Source organism: Daucus carota, chromosome 8 (assembly GCF_001625215.2).
Source record: "Daucus carota subsp. sativus chromosome 8, DH1 v3.0, whole genome shotgun sequence".
NCBI lineage: Eukaryota > Viridiplantae > Streptophyta > Magnoliopsida > Apiales > Apiaceae > Daucus > Daucus carota.
The window spans coordinates 25,656,433-25,676,832 of NC_030388.2; the positions used below are offsets into that span (position 1 = coordinate 25,656,433).

The following is a 20,400-nucleotide window of genomic DNA, read 5'->3' on the forward strand; positions in this document are numbered from 1 at the left end:
TGTTCAGTGCTCTTTTTCGAGCGTCGGTGTAAGGTACGCCTTTCTTGTCTTTTCTTGTTAATTATCAGTCGCTGATTAATTGTGTATATGATCTTCGTGCATGCTATATAGTTGTGATTTTGTTTGCCTGTTCTTGCTTATATAATATAACTGCTCTACACATTGTTGCTGTGATATTCACAGTTATTTTTTTTCCAACAAAAACAACATAAACAGTGCGGAGCTGGGTTTGTCTCGGCAAAATTTTAAGATAATTAGGTATTTTACATATGTTGTCAGTTTAATATATGGTCTAGAGCATTCTCATCTCATTCCTCAAAACCAACCCCAATCTCATAATTTAAAGAAGGGATTTTCTATATAATAGTCCCTAACTCCAATAAAAATAGCTTATTCTGATTGGTGGATGAATAATAAATGATAATGGCCCCCCTACATTCACATCAACTCCACCAATCAGAATAGGCCATTTTTTTTTATAGAATTTAGTGATTATTGTGTGCCTTTGGGCACACATTAGAAAGACTGTTTAAAGAAATCTACTAACTTTTACAAAAATGTACTCTACATCCGGAACCCTAAAATAGAATTTGGTTTTGAGGATTAGAAATAAATCCCCATATTTGGGGTTACACTATTCATCCCTCATACACTATTCATCTTCCATTACAATATCATTTCATTATTATTTTATTAATTTCATGTGTTATCTTATACTTTTATGGGGAATAGGGATTGAATATGGGGAATGGGATGGAAGAAATTTTTAAAACTTTGTAAATTGTTTTGAGTGATTACTATTTTTAGTAACTTTTTAGGATTCGGGATTGGGATCCGGATGTGAATGCTATTAGTAGTTTGATATTGGCAGAAAATACCTCCGTATGTTTTCATAAACTCATTTTTAGAGAGTCAATATCGAATTATAAATAGAATCCACTTATTCATATTGTTTATGTTATAAATATATAATCTAACTTCTGACTTTATAAACCAGAATTGAGAAGGTCAGAGTCCTAACTTTTTTAATTCATACTTTGATTTCTGAAATTTGATTCTACAAAAATAGATGTGATCATTCTAAAAGGTACTTTTTCAATATTATCATTATTTTACTAGTTTTTATCTGAACAGTGTATAAGTCAAAAATTCGTTATATTTATTGCATGAATAATTTAAAATAATTTTTTCTTACTTTATGCGGAGGAAAGAAAAATATTTAAAATACGAGATAAGAGAATCTCTAATGGCCTCCTAGTTTGACTTAAATATTATATAAAATATTAATGGGAAAACTCTAACATCTATTTGCAGCCGAGATTAATTCTCAAAAACGAAATGTAGTCCCTGTGTTTTTCTAAAAATCATTTTAATTCTTAGCATATTTAAGTATTTTAACTATATAAAAAGTACTGTTCAGAAAATATAAATAAATATACTGTCAAAATTTTAATTCACAAAACAATTTCAAAAAACTCTATTAGCAGGGGTTAAAATAACAGCTCTTAAATTTATTCTCATATTTCTATTCGTGAAATAAATAATACACATACATTTGTGAGAAGGGTAATTAATATGAGAATCCTTGTTCCTTTCCTAACAAATTCAAAATTTGTAGCAGGAAAGTTGGGTGCCTTGCTCATTTTTATCACTAATGTATAAAATTAATGGGATTAATTAATTACGAGTCTCATTATATAGGTCCTATCTCCAATGTAAAAGTTTCGATACAAAAGCTTCCATATCACTAAGTACATTTTTGTCTAGACTTTATTGCAGATGTTAATAACAGAAGCTAGCAATACAACTGAGACAGATAGCACTCATATTTCACTAGTGAGACTCCTTAGATATTTGATTTCATCAGAAACACATGCACTTGTTTTTCTAGCATCTCAGAGCCATGCAACAGGAACTAATATTTATCAGTTGTGTCCGCCAATGCCTCCGCCGCCACCACCTGCACCGCCTCCACCACCACCACCACCTGCACCGCCACCAAAACCACCCCCAAAGCCACCTCCTGCACCTCCGCCTATTCCTCCTCCAATTCCACCACCTTTACCGAAACCTCCTCCACCCCCAATGCCGCCACCTTTGCCTACACCTCCTCCAAAACCACCACCCTTACCAAATCCTCCACCAGCTCCCCCACCATTGCCTGTGCCCCCGCCAATCCCTCCACCTTTACCAATACCACCTCCAATGCCACCTCCTCCGCCAGCACCTCCACCAAGACCACCACCTTTTCCAATCCCTCCACCAACACCACCTCCTTTTCCAATCCCTCCCCCAACACCACCTCCTTTTCCAATCCCTCCACCAACACCACCTCCTTTTCCACTCCCTCCGCCAACACCTCCCCCTACACCACCACCTTTTCCAATCCCTCCGCCAATGGCACCTCCTTTTCCGGTCCCTCCACCTACACCACCACCCTTGCCATATCCTCCACCAACACCACCACCCTTGCCACTACCTCCTCCACCACCACCACCTTTACCAAACCCTCCTCCGCTACCTCCTCCTTTACCAATACCACCACCTAAACCACCACCCTTTCCATGCCCACCACCCACTCCTCCTCCAATACCACCACCTTTTCCACCGCCTCCTCCAATGCCACCACCTTTCCCGCCTCCTCCTCCAATGCCACCACCAACTCCTCCACCTTTCCCTGTTCCGCCCCCGACTCCTCCACCACCACCTTTTCCGATACCTCCTCCTACACCACCCCCAAGTCCCCCACCCTTACCAACTCCTCCACCTACACCGCCACCCTTACCAACTCCTCCACCTACACCGCCACCTTTTCCTATTCCTCCACCTACACCGCCACCTTTACCTATTCCTCCACCTACACCACCACCCTTACCAATTCCTCCACCCACACCACCACCTTCTCCACCCCCAATCCCTCCACCCTTTCCAGTGCCACCACCAAATCCTCCACCACTTCCACCTCCAAATCCACCACCACTTCCCCCTCCAAATCCGCCACCGCTTCCACCACCTCCTCCACCTCCACCTCCAAATCCGCCACTGATTCCCCCTCCACCCCCAAAACCACCTCCAAATCCGCCTCCACTACCACCTCCAAATCCTCCACCAAAACCACCTCCCTTGCCAACACTCAAGTTCTTTTCTTCCTCAACACCATCAGCCCTCACATCCCTAGCAAAAACTACATGACTCACTACAAGAACATGAAGACAAAGCAAAGTCAAGACACTCACTCTCATAAAACCAACACGACCCATCTTTAACGTCAGTATCAACCTCGAACTGAGTGAACTACACACTGATATTGAATTTACAGCCATCACCGGTGTCTATATATAGAGGCTAGAAAATCCTAAATATCCGATTGGTCTATTCTAAATCATGTTACATGCAATAAATACTTTCAACAACTAACTGCTATCCACAATGACAATGAATGCTAAAACTACTGCACCTCTGTTATGGAGCATATATTACCACCATTTGCTTTCACATGGCATCACTAAGTACCACACTGGCCTGTTTTACTGGTAATCAACAGCATCTACACAACTTAAGTAATTGTGCCTAAATATAATGTACCTTCCAAAAGTACACTGACTCTGAGCATTCAGTCTAGTTTCTAAATTTTTTTAACCGAAAAAGTTACTGAAAAATTTAAGTGACAAGATATACTGTAACAGTGAGATATTATTCTTTCAGTTCATCAGGTGTTTCAAAATTAATGTAATAATGAGGCAGTAACATATTTGTATAATTAATAAAGGTTTATCATGCATGTATATAGCTAGCTACTTAACATCACAATAATATTTATATAATTATATTCTCAGCTTGTGTATATGTACAGTTTATAAGCTTGTTAGATAAAGAGATCAAGATCTATCTAATAGATAAAGAAAAAAAAATTACTGGGGGGTTGTAAGTTGTAACCATGTGCATGGTAGATTTGAATTTAATGTTTACGTGAATGCACTAGACATTGTTGATATGTCAACCATCAATTGTTCATTAAGGTGGCTACAAGACAATAATTATAGGAAGAAAAAATATATGTACAAGGCCATGTACAATTGTTGAGTGAGATGCTTTTCTAAACCTATTTTACACAAATATAACCAAGAAGAGGTCGTTTCTAAAAGGTATCAATTCAACTTGGTGCTTTGATTAGAACCTTAAATAACATATAATTAATATTTGCTACGACTTGCTACATATTAATTGGTCGGTTAACTATCTGCTATACACTTGTAGAAAACTGATTGATATATTTATGTGTGAGGAAGATACATTAAACGTGAAAAGAGGGTGTGCAAATCACTATCATAATTAATGATCCTTGGATATAAGTAGTTTTGAAAAAGAAATATTACTCAAATTAATCGTATAAATGTATAGCGTTATTAACATAGTTTGTTTCAGAAAAAAAAATAACACAATTATTTACTCCATATATAAGCACTGTGACCTCTATGCAAGTACTAATATAATTTTACTCGAAATAAAGATATCTAGTGCATATCGTTTTTGCCGGCGACAGCCGACAGTTAAAAAGACGTGATCTTTCCAAATGAACTGAAATTATAAGCTCCCTCAAGAGAAGTGCATCTGATCAGGCTAACGACAGTTGTATAAGAAGATCCCATCATCTAATGTTCGTATATCATGGTGAAAGACTGAAAGTTATATCACAATTATACAACAAGAGTCGGGGCAGATTAACTACGAATCAGATTATATAATCCAACATGTAGAAACTAGATTCTGCCTCAAACCTGTATTTCTGCCAATATGAGAAACCAATTTGCTGAAACTGACACAACCAAATCCTCAGGAGGAGTTGCAACTATAAAGTATATGAGGTTCATAAATCCTATCATCATGAACTATGTGTTCATTTCTTGCTTCTTTTTTGGGATGACTTGGCAAGAGCATCATATATCTTCCGTTTGTTATTGTTGTTTTGGTGGGAGTTGTTGCCGCCCATGCTTGCTGAACTCTTACCGTGAAACTGCATAGCACCCTTCACGAAAAACTTTAATTTCAATAATGTGGACTCACTCTGCATAAAAATAGACAATCAGCAACACAGCTCTATAAACGTGCTTAAAATAGTTTTATAACATCAAACCATTAAACCAAAGAAAAGATTACCAGGGAATCAATGTCAAGGTCCACCTCTCGACTAGTTGCATGGAAGTTTGGGTAATCATGCGAAACAATTAGTAGTGCATTGTCAAGATCTTCAGGTGATAAACTTGTCAGAGCTGTACTGAGCTTCTTTTTCTCTTCAGTTGACATTCTCCTGTAAACGTCGTATAAATTAAGCTTGGTTGCAGCCAGTATGCTAAATAAGTATATGATAGATCACACAGAATACTTCCAAATCGATGATCAATGGTCACTAAAGCCTGTCCAAAGATAACTACAGCCAGTGAATTTTGAATTACAATTACAACTGGTGACAAATGATTTCAAATGATTAAACATTAAATGAGCCTTCCCTAAAAGGATATATAGGCTTACAAAATTAGTGAGAACCATATATATTGCAAACAGGTTCATGATGCCTACAGTATTATTGTAAAGGTTATTACTCCAGCAAAAGTACTGGGTCACTTGATAAGCCCAAGTGATTTCTAATAAACGGTAGAAAAGTTTAAGATTCATAGAACATGCAAATGTCAGTCTGAAGGCCATTAGTGGGGCTCATAGTTGTAGAGGTGAGCCTAGACTTTGACCTAGGCAAAAGTACATTTTTCTGTAGCACTTGAATTTCCCCTTGCGTAAGGTGAGGCTCAACAGGCACGCGCCTGATCCTGGGAGGTGGTGCGGAGGCAAAGGCGAGAGAAGTGAGTCACTCACCTAACTTGTCTTCTTCTTCTTCTTATGCTGTTTTATTAGCCTTCTCTTTCGGCTGTTTCATCTCGAGGTTTTTCTAAAATTAGAAATTGCTGACGATTACTTGCCTCATTCCAGTCAATACGAATGTGTCCGTAAAAAAATAAATACTTAATATTTAAGTTGTATACAGTCCTACTCCAGTACAAACATCCTTAAATAAAAACTAAAATAAAACATTTCCAAATCACATCGAAATATAGCACATATAGTATGCAAATTGATCCTTAAGAGATGAAGAAAATTACAATAAAGTCAAATTTCAAAAAAAAAAAAAAAAACTCACCGATGGAAAGGAAAAATCATATTAGAAACGGAGGGGATCATATGTGGGACGGTGTATCTTTGTGTACAGTGACTTCTAGGGACCAGGCCATTAGATTAGATTTATCTAAGAGTTTAGATAAGTTTGTAGTTTTCATTTTAATTTTGGTTTGTATTTTAAGCAATTGCCTATATATAAACAAAAAATTCGCATACGTTACATATTTCACATTCAGCTACATATGCACTCCTCACTTCAACAAGGCTCCTAACTCAGCTTAGTCTCGCTTGGCCTCGTGTTGTTAGCAAATGCTACCACTCCGCATAGGAGGCTATTGGAATTATATTTCAGGTCATGGCAATGTATGGTTTAGACAATGGTGGATCCAAAAGTCAAATGGAGGGGTGATGGTGATTTCTGAATGGAACCAATATCAATGATATTAAATTAGTTTTACAATAATTACTTACGGGCTGGCTAACCTGTGCCCTCACAGGTTAAGGTGTATTTAATACAACTGTTTGTGGTTGACAGTTGTACTATAGTTACTTTTCATTCGTTCAAACTCTACTAATTACTATTTTCTTTTTCATCACCTTCCAACACTTCACTTTGATGGTTACTTTTCTAATTTTTATTTTTTTACCCACCACATTTAATTTTATTAAGTTTTATAAAAAAGCATGCAGAATAAAAGATTTATTTTAGTATAATAATCTATACCCCATTCTTGCATTTTTTATAACTGGAAAATAAACAAGTATGTCTATAAAAAATATAAATTGATTTCATCCCACAAATAAAGCGAGACCCATTTTCTAACTAAAATTAGTATTAAAAAATATAAATGATTATAATTTTATCATTTATATTTTTTGATATTATTAAAAGAATAAAAATTCATCAATTTATTATTAAATATCAAACTGGCTAATTTTAATTAGAAGGCTAATTTAGTTAGAAAATTAGTGTGCATGCAAGGGGGCCTCGTTATTATTTGTGGGATGAAATCAATTTATATTTTTTATACACATATTTGTTATTTTTTAGTTATAAAAAAAATGCAAGGATTGGGTATAGACTATTATATTAAAATAAATGTTTTACTCTACATGTTTTTCATAAAAATAAGTAAGACTAAATGTGGAAGTTAAATATATAAAAATTAGAAAAGTAAACGTCAAAGTGCTGGAAGGTGGTGAAAAAGAAAGAATTAGTAAAGTTTGAAGGAATGAAAAGTAACTCTGGTACAACTGTCAACCACAAGCAGGTGTATTAAATACACCCTAACCTGAGCCAGCCCGAATTACTTATGGTATATAAGAAAATATATCAATAATATTAAAATCTAATGAAATGACAAATAAGCTCCACGATTTACTAATGAAATGATCTAGGGGCTGCCATATATCAAACTAGTGATGTTGATCCAGAGCAAGGAGATAAAAAAAATAGATGGTTCAGATTTTTGCTTCTACTGAAAGAAAAATCTTGTTAGATTTTATTGGCAAAGAACCTGGACATCTGGAGATTGACACCGACTAGAAGTCTGATAACTGTACATATGTATTCATTGTTATTATTAAACTCTGCATTTAGATTTTTGTTTTTTGACATCATCAAATAAGAAACTTGTACATATAGTTGGGGGAGATTATTATATGTATATTTGATGATATCGGAGTTTTCTCGGAAGATGAAGAACAAAGTTTATTCTGTGATCCGTGTTTAACAGCTGCTAACTACATCAGAGTTTGCCATCAGAGATTATTCTTATCAGAGTCTGTCAAAACTGGTTTTCAGAAGCTGATTGATTGTGTTTGAAGAGACATGTCGGTTTCGGGACTTCGATAACTATTAATTATAGGATATGTGTTGTAATGCTTATTCATGTATATATCAGATTTGAAATTGATAGGGTAGCTGTACATTATATAAGCACAAATCAGATTTATGTGTTGATTTACATAGTTATCATTCGTAACATGACAGCTCTCAATATATCTGTTCATCCTTTGAAATAGTAGTTCTTATTCAATGTACACAGTATTTATCAGTTAATATAAAGACTATTTTGATTCAATTGTGTTATAATTTGATTTAATTGTTATCACTGTATTCAACCTCCCTTCTGCAGTGGATTAAAAGCCTGACATTACTTCATACCTCAACTCGTAACAAGTAACTATGAATCCTTGTTGTTTCTCAAAATCATGAATTTTGTAAGTTGTGGTTGCTTCTTCCTCTCATTTCTAGGCATACAAGCAACTGCAGCAAAACCTCATATTGAAATTTATTGAATAACACGTGTGTATATATGCTAGATGCATCTCGAATGGTGATGGGACCTCAATGCACGTTGCTTGTTCTATGTATCGTAAAATGGTTTCATATTGTCTTTGAAAAAAAAAAAAAAAACATGATCTAGAGGCAGCGAAAAGAAAATAGACATATTTGGTCATTCCGTGAGAAAATATCTGGTTACACAAACTTACCTAGTAAATTATCATCCGAACTATCGTACTTATATTTATCCGGAAAAATTGATGTGTTTGGCTGAAAGATGAAAACACATACGAATATAAGGAATTAATTAGCTAATGATCAATTTAAAATAGTTGGATTACGGCGACTACGATGACGTAACTAAAACACAACATGCAAGAAAAAAACAATAAACTCTACATGACAGAACTTACAGGATTTTTTTGGATTTATAGGGTGAATCATCTAACAATAGTGTGTTGGATTCATTAAGATCTCCAATAACCTTTTTCTAAACTCAGAATCCTCCCAAAGTTTTTTTTATTTCCATTAGGAACACAGGTTTATCTTTATTCCCCGGGACTTTGACACCTATATTCGTATAATGTTTTACATCATGCATAAACAATTATCAACATATATTCGGGATGATAAATCTGAAATAGCTAAAGATCAAACATCTGAATAGGGAGAAACAAACTCTAGTGCTTACTTGAGATGACAAATCTTTGAAAAAAATTGGAAACGTAAACAACCTACTCATTGAAAAGCCAACTTTGACTTTTAATTATTTTCGAAAACATAGTCAAGAATCGGGTCTGAATTAATCATACAATGATGCTGTAAAAAATTTACAAAGTTAAATACGGAGGTGTATATTCCATAGAGACACAAAAATATCCAAATTACAAGAAAACACATACTTTAATCTCAATGACCATACGCCTGCATTAAATCTCTCATAACGAAATTCTAGAAAATCATCAACATGAGGTCTCTTAAAAACTAACAAAAAAGGGTAGTTAAGTTAGAAATACCAGATCAAAAGGTTGATTTGACTTTATTAAAAAAAATCATATAAATTTTACCTTGTTTTATGGCTAATTATCTTGTATTGCTTAGATAGAAGTGAGGACCTAACTATATTTTCTAAGATGATATCAACAAAAAGGCCATTTACATCAAGGATAAGAGTTTTTTTTTGTGAAATAGCTTGAATCATCAACAAACTCTGACCGCTTCTTTCTCTGATATTATTTTACTTGATTTTTTCTGAACAGAGCAATGATCCTGAAGACCAGACATGAAACACTTAACAGGTACAAAGAATTTATCACATGATACCCTTGTGTTCATTAATATTATATATATATGAAGTAGGACAATTTTTTTTACATGATATCATGTGATAAATTCATTGCCCTACTTCATTTATATATAGTATTAATGAACACACGGATATCATGTTATGAATTCTTTGTATCTGTTAAGTGTTTAATCCCTGATGTTCAGGATCATTGCTCTGTTCAGGAAAAATCAAGTAAAATAATAACAGAAAAAGAAGCGGTTAGAGTTTGTTGATGATTCAAGCTATTTCACAAAAAAAACTCTTATCCTAGATGTAAATGGCCTTCTTGCTGATATCGTTTTAGAATATATAGTGAGGTCCTCACTTCCATCTAAGCAAATACAAGATAATTACAATTAGCCATAAAACATGTAAAAATTATATTAAAAGTTTTGTAATCAAGTTAATTCCACTTTTTGATATGCTAATTTTAACTTAGCCACCCTTTTTTGTTAGTTTATAAAAGGCCTCACGTTGACGATTTTCTAGAATTCTGCTATGAGAGATTTAACGGAGGCATATGGTCATCGAGATTAAAGTATGTGTCCACCCTTTTCTTGTAATTTGAATATCATTATATGGAATATACACCTCCATATTTAACTTTTTAAATTTTTTATAACATTACTGTATGGTTAATTTAGATCCGGTTCTTGACTCTGTTTTCGAAAATAATTAGAAGTCAAAGTTGGCTTTTCAATGAGTAGGTTGTTTACATCTCCAATTTTTTTCAAGATATTTGTGAGTTCAACTAATCATTAGAGTTCGTTTCTCCTAGCTATTCAGATTTTTGGTCTTTAGCTATTCAGATTTATCATCCCGAATATATGTTGCAAATTGTTTGTGCGGGATATAAAACATTGTACTAATACAGGTGTCAAAGTCCCGAAAAATAAAGATAGACCTGTGTTCCTAAAGGAAATAAAAAAATCTGAGAGGATCTTGAGCTTTGAAAAGGTTATCGGAGATCTTAATGAATCCAACACACTATTGTTAGATGATTCACCCTATCAATTCGAAAAAATCTTGTAAGTTCCATCATGTAAAGTTTATTGTTTCTGCATGTGTTTTAGTTACATCATCATAGTTATCATAATCCAACTATCTCAAATTGATCATTAGCTAATTAATTCCTTACATTCGTATGTGTTTTCATCTTTCAGCCAAACACATCAATTTTTCCGAATACATACACGTACGATAGTTCGAATGATAATTTACTAGGTAAGTTTGTGTAACCAGATATTTTCTCATTGAATAACTAAATATGTATAATAATCCATCCCTATTGTGTCATTGTGTAACCTGATATCTATCTATGTAGATAATAGTTTGATAAATGATTATCTCCAGTTTGCTTCTAATTGTAGGAGATGGGGAGATCTTCGAGTGTACCTTGAAAAACTATCCTCGACTCCTAATGTCCAAGAATTGTTAAGCAAAATATGTTCTCACAAGAGTCGAATATTCTCACAGAAGTCAAATACAAGTAATACCGCAAAAGATTTAAAGATCAATGAGACTTTTGAAAGGAACTTTAATGCAAAATCCAATAAATCAGCTTAAGCGGATTATTAAAAGGCTCATCCGTGAGAAAGCTAGCTTCGTAGACGCTTCCAACAAGCTGCCAAAAAAAATCGTACTTTAATTTTGACTTTGTATTAGTTCTTCACGCTAACTATCTTTTATTTGTTGGTTGACTGCTAGTAGGTCCTGTTTACTTGTTTGTTTGTAGTAGTACACGGTCTATTTTCTTTTCGCAGGAGATCCCTCTAGTTTATGCTTCTCGATTTTTTTTAAGACAGTATGAAACCATTTTACAGGACAGGTATGAAGAGGAATCTAAGGCAGATTCTGATACATGGAACAAGCAACCTGCATTGAGGTCCCCGTCACCATTCGAGAAGCATGCATTTGGCATATATGATATATACAAATGTGTTAATCAAAAAATTTCAATACGAGGTTTTAGATGCAGTTGCTTGTATGCCTAGAAATGAGAGGGAGGAAGGAGCAACCACAACTTACAGAATTCATGATCTTGAGACACGGCTTACAGAATTCATGATATTGAGAAATAGCAAGAGTTCATAGTTATTTGTAAAATATTGAGCATATTGAGGTCAGAAGTAATTTGTATGTTTGAATTTAAAGGTTTATTTGTAGACATACCCTGCTCGACATAATTTTTTTACTTCAAGTACCTGCATTTCTGTTGTTGTACATAGATAATGTATTTATAGGTTGCTTGTTGAAGCCTATTGGTTACAATTGTAATTGTAATCAGTAGTCAGTACTTATGTTTGACAGTATCAGTTTGATAAATTTAGTCAAAAACATAAAAGCCCATAATTCAAATATCTTTAATTTTGTATCCAAGAATTAGGGTCCCCCATCAATATGGTAGAGATGGGTACAGAGTCAACAGATATGTAATATGTATATAAATAGATTGTGTAAGTCAGCTAGCCACCGCAATAATTAGATATTCAAAATATGTCAGCCCACCCTGCTGTCAGACACTTCATTACCATTTAAAATGCAGGGTGGCCCCTGAAATGCAAATTTAAGACTTTCTCTCTCTTTCTAAGACTCAGTGTAAAGTTCAGCCACCGGAATGCGACCAGCTCATTTTTAATAATATTTGTTTAAGCTACAGCAATTTACCAGAACACAAAATTTCTACCCAATAAAAATCCAAGGTGGCAACTAGTGCTAATATACTGATACTTATCAAGGAAGGGTAGTGAAAAAAGCAGCACATTAGATTAGGGTATTAGACTGTCAAGAGGTACTTGGACACGACTATTTAAACAATAACAAAGCTAAAGCAGCAATGAATATGAATAACCATGTCTCATTTACAAGCAAACAATAAACACCAGCCAATATATCAGTAATATACCACATATTTACTTCCCTAGCTCAGATTTTAATGCTGTGGGGCAGGGACCCTGCTGGATCTGTCCCTGGCCCCTGGGTGTATAGTACTGGAGCAAGGTGGGTTCTAAGATGATCCTTATTCCACCCAGTATAAATATCATATCTACTTGATATATGCTTGTATTAAACTATACTAGCTTATATCCCGTCCAAAGCACAGGTAGCTTTTAACATATTATTTTATAATTTTGTTTTACTTTGATAACTTTTTACTAATTCTATTAATATTATTTTTTTGAATACAATTCTAATACTAACTTTGAGTTTTCTTATATAACAATTATAACGAGTTACTTTTTTGTAATTTGGGGGGATCGAACTCTGTTCAGTTTATTTTCGAGCAATATTTAATATGACAGTTTTGTCCCTGACGACCAACCATGTTAACTGCCTTAATCTAATTATACATAGGATAGGATATAATACAAACATATTTTGTTTATGTTCAATATGTATAAAGTTTTGGGTCAGTACAGTGCATATATCTAGTAAACTCTTAAGATTCAAGGCAGATTTGGATATTGATCCAAAAGAAGACAGCAGATTTTATTACTGATCTAAAATGAGACGGCAGATTTAGGTGCAAAGTCGGTTTGAAGGACAAACTGGTAGAAAGGGTTCTCTAGACCATATCAGCTTCTGGAAACCCCGGAAAAGCTGCTGTAGAAGATCCTAATTCTACATAAGCCATTCTAACCACTAATTCAGGTCCGTATTCACTAGGCCAAATGTACAACTCATAATCAGCTTCTGAAAACCCCGGAAAAGCTGCTGTAGAAGATCCTAATTCTAAAACAGGCCATCCTAGCCACTAATTCAGGTCATATTCACTGGGAGAACTCATAAGACCTTTTCCTTTGATTTTTATAACACAAATGAAATCAATGAGACACAGATATAACTAGAGTTGTCTATAAAGCTGAGTCGGAAGTAGTTGAAAATTAAAAAGTGCAAGAATAAACCTGCACTTTTGAAGCACCATATCTCTTAGTTCTTCCAGATCCCTATCAACCTTTTCCAGCTAGAAAGAATATTTATATGAGTTGCACATCCAAAAGTTATTGTGGTATGTGCAAGTTTATGACCAGCTAGGAAGCACTGACTCGGGTACGGCGACACGGGACACAGGACACGGGATACGGGGATTCGCCAATTAGCAAAGAGTCCTGGATACGGGACACGGCAAAAAATAAATAGTATTTATAAAATATATAATTTATATATGTTGAATATTAAACAACTTCACACTTGAACTCATTGTCCCACTCGTATATTTATATAATCAAGTGATCTTTAGCAAATAGATATAAAGAATGTATTTATATATAGGCTTTTGCGTATGTATATCAGATTACATGATGAAAAACATGGGAGAGATAGCTAAATAATTATATACATATAGAATCTGTATACATATAAAAGACGTCTGGTATTAGGCTATAAACATTACTGGGCCTTTTTTAAAGTTGGGCAGAGGTTTTGGTTGCATGTCGGCTGCATTTGCGTTCCGACACGCCACATGGCGTATCGGATACGTACTCAGCCGTGTCGGTGCCGTGTCCCCGTATCAGCCGTGTCCGACACGCATACGGCAGCCTTTTTGCCGTGTCCGTGCTTCCTAGATGACCACATATTAGTTTACCTCAATGTTTAGATCCTTTGAGATCCTGGCATGAGTAGCTTCCTGAGCTAGCTGCATATCTATCTGAGCCTCTGCTTCTTCCTCTTTTCGATTTTTCTCCTATAAGTCATAGTTACAAATTAAAAAAGATCTTACAATTAAAATTAAAAAACTTAAAAAACCAGATACTTAAAACACACCTTCTAACCATCTAAAAGAAGAGATCTAAAATCTTGATAAATAAATAAAAACATGGTAATACTCCAAGAGGACAAAGCTGAAATCTTAATCATCTGAGAGAAAATGTTTACCTCTTCATCTACTTTTGGCAAAAGTTGCAACCATTTCTCATCAACTTTTCCCAGCAAAGTTTTTGCCATTACGTGAACATCCTCCCTTTCATCATTATATTTCATTGCATTCTTAAATATCAATCTCACATCTGCATATATTTCTCTGACGCTTTTATATACACTGCAATCCTTAGCCTCCATTTTGTTTTTGATTGTACTGAAGTCCATCGGCTTTTCAATCACCTAGTATAAAGTATCAAAAACACACTATCTAAACAACTAGTGATGAAAGAATTATGGAAAGCTAATTAGTGGGTACAGATAGGTAGTGTGACTACTGGCACGTTCAAATAACGGACAACCAGAATAGGAGTAAAAGGAAAAAAAGGTTTACATCATAGTAGTCGTGCAAACCAAGACCTACAACATCTACAGGTTGCATAAATGGCCCTGCCCATTTGTGCTGAGTAATCTGAGAAGTAAAACAAGGCATGTCAAATAACCTTTTTCATATTTTGGATACTGATCCACACACATAATCTGTTTAAACTCTTCATAACAATATAATAGAGTTATAAAGAAGCTTCAGCTCATAGATACAAGTCCACTTATTTGTTCCCAATCTTTAAACCTTTCATATAATCAGCGCATACAATAGATATCATAACCACCTAGTTAAACCGAGACCAGTATCAAGTCATATACTTCATCATTTACGAAATCTAAATAATCTTCACTTATAAAAGCCCCTTTGTACAGATAAAAGGAAACAACAAGATTTATGATATTTCTTGATCATATTAGTTAAAACTAAATGTACTTGTATTAATTTAGTAAAACATGGAATACAAAAGTCAATATGTTCTAATGTATTATCATTAAATATACCGTGTATATATGTACAGACCACATAAACATCAACCTGATTTTGTACAAGTTATCATCTTCAATATGCCCCTTTTATTGACTACACTGGAACATTAAGAACGTATTTTAGTTGTCTGACCACTTAACTTGTTGCTTTCATCATTTCAATGCATAGCGAGTCACCCCAGAAACAAGTAGTTTTTGAGGCCAACATAATACCGTCCTTTCTTAAACAGCAACTTAGTGAACCAACCTATATATAGTACAAAAGCAGCAATGTGTGTTATGTCTCTCTGACTGCCTTATTCTAATGTAATTTTATGCAATTCGACCATTCCAAATTATGTAATGCCCAAATATTTTACTCTTATTTTAATATAAAAACGAACAAATGAAGACAAACCTTACCCATTCTTTATGCTTCAGAGTACAAAAAATAGGAATTTCTATATTTTAATAACAGAGTACGTATATGAAAGATAATGTCAGGGTGAAATTCTTACGGAATTCGCGTATTTCAAGAGAAACTTGCTAATGACCACTACTTGCCTGTCTTATAATTGTGCCAAACTGGCGCATAAGCTCTTGCATTCTCTTAGTGGCAGCTGACTCCCTACGCGATGCATCCAGTTGCCTCTTTCTGAAGCTAGCGAGATGCTTATCCTTGTCCTTTTCCTTCGGAATTGAACTACCTTTAGAAGTATGTAGTTGCTTTTTACTTGAGTAAAATTGCTCTACTTTGTTAAGTGTTTGCTCAAGCTGCGATAAATAAGATAAGGCATTTTTAGCCATAAGATATAGTTTATACTTGCAGCAAGTTAATTGACACAACGTATCTAGAGACTATCATCGTGCAGGCAATTGGAACGGTATTTTCTCAACTCGTTTTAATTATAGTAGGCTATATATCCAGCAGACAATGAGAAAAGTGTATTATAAATGTATAAACTATTAAATATTAAACTGTACATTGGTATACCTAAAATCATGAACTAGCATCAAACGACAAAGTATAATACAGAATAGTTAAAAAGAAAAAACAATTAAATTCATCTTCAGCATGTCTTTAAGTTCGATGAGCCCTAGCAGACATATATAAGACCCAGTCTGCTGGTCCTATTATGGGTTGGTAACTGATTTTCAGAGATAATGATACATAAGCTAAGTGTATAACTATATTGAAAAATTGCTTAAATCTTTTTTTCTAAAATCTGAATTTTAATACAGCATTAGGAAAGAAATTTTAATAATAATAATAATAATAAAAGATATGATGCATGAAAAACAAGAGCAGTCTATATAGGTCATCCATAGCTTACACTTTTAAGCCAAACAGATTCCATAACAAATTAATTGAGAATTGGATAAGAGAACAAATCCCAAGATTACATGTTACTCCCTCCATCCCAAATTAGATGAGCTCATTGACTTTGGGCACGCACTTTAAAGTCCATTGACTGCATAGCTACATTACTTATTTTTAAAATTTTATTTTTGCAAATAAAAATTTAAATATGAAATTTTCGTTTACAAAAAAAAAATTAAAAAATAAATTTAGGAACTAGACGGTCAATGCACCTCAAGTTACGTGCCTAAAGTCAACTAGCTCATCTAATTTGGGATGGAGGGAGTACTTGATCTATTAATATGGAAGCTCTCAAAAAGATACATCATATGACAACGAATTTACTAAACATAGAACAAATCACAAAAGTAATTAGCAAGGGACAAAACAGTGAAAGATAATAACAATCTGTTATCATCCAACAAATGCAGATACCTCCCTGCCATAAAAACTAAAACTAACAACTATAGTATCTTCAAAGCCTCAAATACGGCAAAGGTAAGGTACATGCTGATATACCTTAAACTGTGTGCAGCAGTCAAAGTCTTGCATAAACAGGGAATGTAAGAATAATATTTACAAACTTATAAGAACTTGTAATCGATGAATGATGATGCAAACCTGATCAACCTTCATGAACATATCATCAACACGTTGCCCAATATCCTCCACATCGCTACCATTGACGTTCAAATTTTCTGCATCTGCTATTGTTTCTGGAATTAATGCATCCACAATTCCCATCCCTATTAAGAAGTTAAGAAGTATAAAAAACATGTGTAAAGCCTGTTGGCCCCTTCCTTCACTTTAACATGAACTAAAATGTTTTGGATTAAAAAAATCAAGTTTCACTTTCTTTGCACTAAAACCACTATTGTTAGTTTTGCAACAACAACCATACCAACTATGTTAAAGTTTAGCACTATATGTTAGGGTAATTAAAACTTGGTGATTAAGCTGATTTGGCAGTTACTTCAGCAAACACCAGTGGCAGACACGTTAGGAAAGAATAAAGATATTACTCGCACCTCTTCCTCACGAGCTCTCTTCACCTAAAATCAAAATGGTTCAGTCTTATTTTCAGATTCATCATTAAATTTCAGCTCCGTTTACCTATGCTACAATGCAGCAAAAATATAGGATCTGATTTTCCCCGTCAACATCCAACACATCAACTTCAATCAAAATTCAGTTCATTTCCTTATCAACCATGTATAATATTAGAAAAGAAACTCACAAAAAGTTCTCAAGCAAGTTCTTGGAAATAGGTTAATAGATTCCCTCTTTTTTTGTACTGTATCACAGACTATAATGATGGGCAGAGCTCTAAACTCAAAATGAAACTTTTGCATCACATATAGTAAGTGCTACAATTTTATTACTCTTAAAAACAAAGATCTTAAATGGGACCACAACAGCATCCCTGTAGAATCTAAACTGTCTGTAGAACCCAAAAGATATTTCAGCTGCCTACAGTGCCGATCCACCAGTAATTGAAATAGAATACTACAACATTATGTTTTCTTTTAAAAAAAATCAAGGATTAAATTTAATACCATTTAAATCGAACAGTGATATAGTAAATTTCAAATTAATTACTAGAAAATAAAAGAATGCAAATAATAAACATTGGCCAAGTCATATTCATTCACAATTTTCAATTTTAAATTTTAAAGCCACGTGAATTGTCCTTTTTACTACGTTGAATATATAGATAGAAGGCATCCACGTGTAGCTTAAATCAATGTGGCACTTGGCAGATTTAATATTTACACCTCGGATGTAACTCCTTTAAACCAAGGTTAACGTTCATGCATTTTCCACCTTTGCCAAATTTATTTAATTTTTAAACATATTGTTAAACCGCTAATCCCTCCCCCTCCCCCTCTTTCCCTCTCTCTCTCCCTCCCCGACTCTTTCCCCCTCTCTCCCTCCCTCCCCGCCTCTTTCCCTCTCTCTCTCCCCCTCTCTCCCTCCCTCCCCGCCTCTTTCCCTCTCCTTCCCTCTTTCCCTCTCTATCACCCCTCTCTCCCAACCTCCCAACCCCCCTCTCTCCGCAGACACACATTTGTTCCGTAAATCTTATTCACACAGAAACACCAACATCCTAGAGCCTCCTTTTTTCTCGTCCACTCAAACTGCACAATCTACGTACAATACAGATTACACCAATCATCCAATAACCTAAGCTTACTATTTACCTTTCACGGAAATTACCAAATCGATGAAAACAAAAATTATCACTTCCACATAAAAAAACCATCACAAGATCGCCATCTTAGCTGTCCTAATAGAGACTCCGAAGGATTAAAAAAAACTTACGATTATATGTTTGAATCAAACAGGAATTAAATTACAATTGATGCATGCAAAAATTCAAGAGATTGAAGAGGGGAAAACAATTACCAGAAGTATATGACTACGAAGAAGACTAAGCAATGTATGTATGAGTTGTGGTAATCAAGCGATGCTTGACGGCAGTCTGATTGAATTTGCCAAATTAGGTAAGTTGCAAGACGAGACGATGAGGCTCTCTCACTGTGTGTACAAGTCCAGGTATAACTATAAGTAGGAAGCATAAACATAGACAAGTCCAATTATTTATAAATAATTTTTTCTAAGACAAATATAAATACAAATCAAATATTAAGATATGTTTTTTTCAACAGAAATACACTTGCCCGCAACGAGATACAGCAATACTCCCGAGAGTTTATTTCATTCAAAAAGCTTATTATCTAACCGAAAGACATGAAAATGTCTCCGAAAGTTTAGATAATGATACTTAATGTCCGAAAAGAGAAACGTCTCAACTTGTAAGATTACGTTGCCTGAAACAAAAAAATAATCTATTAATAATAAGAAAAATAATTATAAATTACTTATTAAGACAATACAGTATAGGAAAATTTTTTAAACTTACAAATATAACTGACAATTTAATGTCTTCACAAAAAAACATTAAAACCTCATTTAAAGCTAATTAAATATGATAACTAAATGAAATTGAATTCCAATTTACAAAACTGACGAATATACTTATTGTCAATCAAGAATAAATAAAGAGATATAGATGCATTCAAAATCTGCAATATTAAGATATGTTGATAATATTCCAATTATATATTTAACTCTGAAATAAATCTGAAAAATATAGAGTAAATGACAAAGTGATGGCCGAAGTTTGTCAAATTTTGCAGAATGGTGGCTGAACTTCGAAAACTACGGAATGGTGGGTGAAATTCACTTCCGCCTTTCAATAAGGTGGCGGCCGTGATACTCCGTTAGTTTCCTCCGTTAACTCCAAAAAAAATTAAAAAAAGTAAGGGTAAAGTAGTAAAATCATCCTCAAAAGTCATCCATCACTCTCATCACAATCCAAACCACCCCATCTTCTACGATCTCAAAACCCTCTTAGAAATCAATAGCAAATCCCAATGAAAACAAACCCTCAACACGTCACTACCACTCCTACCAGAGCCTCAACACCCCAATTCACAAGTTTTACGAGGTATCCACCTCGCCTGAGTTTCTTTTTCATGAAGATTT

At 34.5% G+C, this 20,400-nt stretch overlaps 2 protein-coding genes across 2 annotated transcripts; both read right to left on the reverse strand.

Annotated features, from left to right (window-relative positions):
* Positions 1–1,673: 1,673 nt before the first annotated feature.
* LOC108197761 (glycine-rich cell wall structural protein) lies at positions 1,674–3,451 on the reverse strand. The gene has a single exon (XM_017365455.2). The coding sequence runs from the start codon at positions 3,321–3,323 to the stop codon at positions 1,926–1,928; it is 1,398 nt and encodes a 465-aa protein (XP_017220944.2). The 5' UTR covers positions 3,324–3,451; the 3' UTR covers positions 1,674–1,925.
* Positions 3,452–4,630: 1,179 nt separating this feature from the next.
* Positions 4,631–19,416, reverse strand: LOC108200066 (transcription factor GTE1). Its single transcript, XM_017368125.2, has 9 exons — positions 19,258–19,416; positions 17,473–17,597; positions 16,056–16,265; positions 15,034–15,111; positions 14,658–14,882; positions 14,368–14,466; positions 13,688–13,746; positions 5,158–5,308; positions 4,631–5,065 (listed from the first exon to the last, which is right to left on the reverse strand). Exons 2-9 carry the CDS (start codon positions 17,593–17,595, stop codon positions 4,898–4,900), a joined length of 1,113 nt encoding a protein of 370 aa, XP_017223614.1. The 5' UTR covers positions 17,596–17,597; positions 19,258–19,416; the 3' UTR covers positions 4,631–4,897.
* Between the last annotated feature and the right edge of the window lie 984 nt (positions 19,417–20,400).

Coding starts and splice junctions, on each gene's coding strand:
- LOC108197761 (XM_017365455.2), bottom strand. CDS start 3,323: ATGGCTGTAAATTCAATATCAGTGTGTAGTTCACTCAGTTCGAGGTTG.
- LOC108200066 (XM_017368125.2), bottom strand. CDS start 17,595: ATGGGAATTGTGGATGCATTAATTCCAGAAACAATAGCAGATGCAGAA. Junction 16,266..17,472: donor TGTTCATGAAGGTTGATCAG/GTTTGCATCATC, acceptor TATTTATCGCAG/CTTGAGCAAACACTTAACAA. Junction 14,467..14,657: donor TGCCAAAAGTAGATGAAGAG/GTAAACATTTTC, acceptor TATGACTTATAG/GAGAAAAATCGAAAAGAGGA.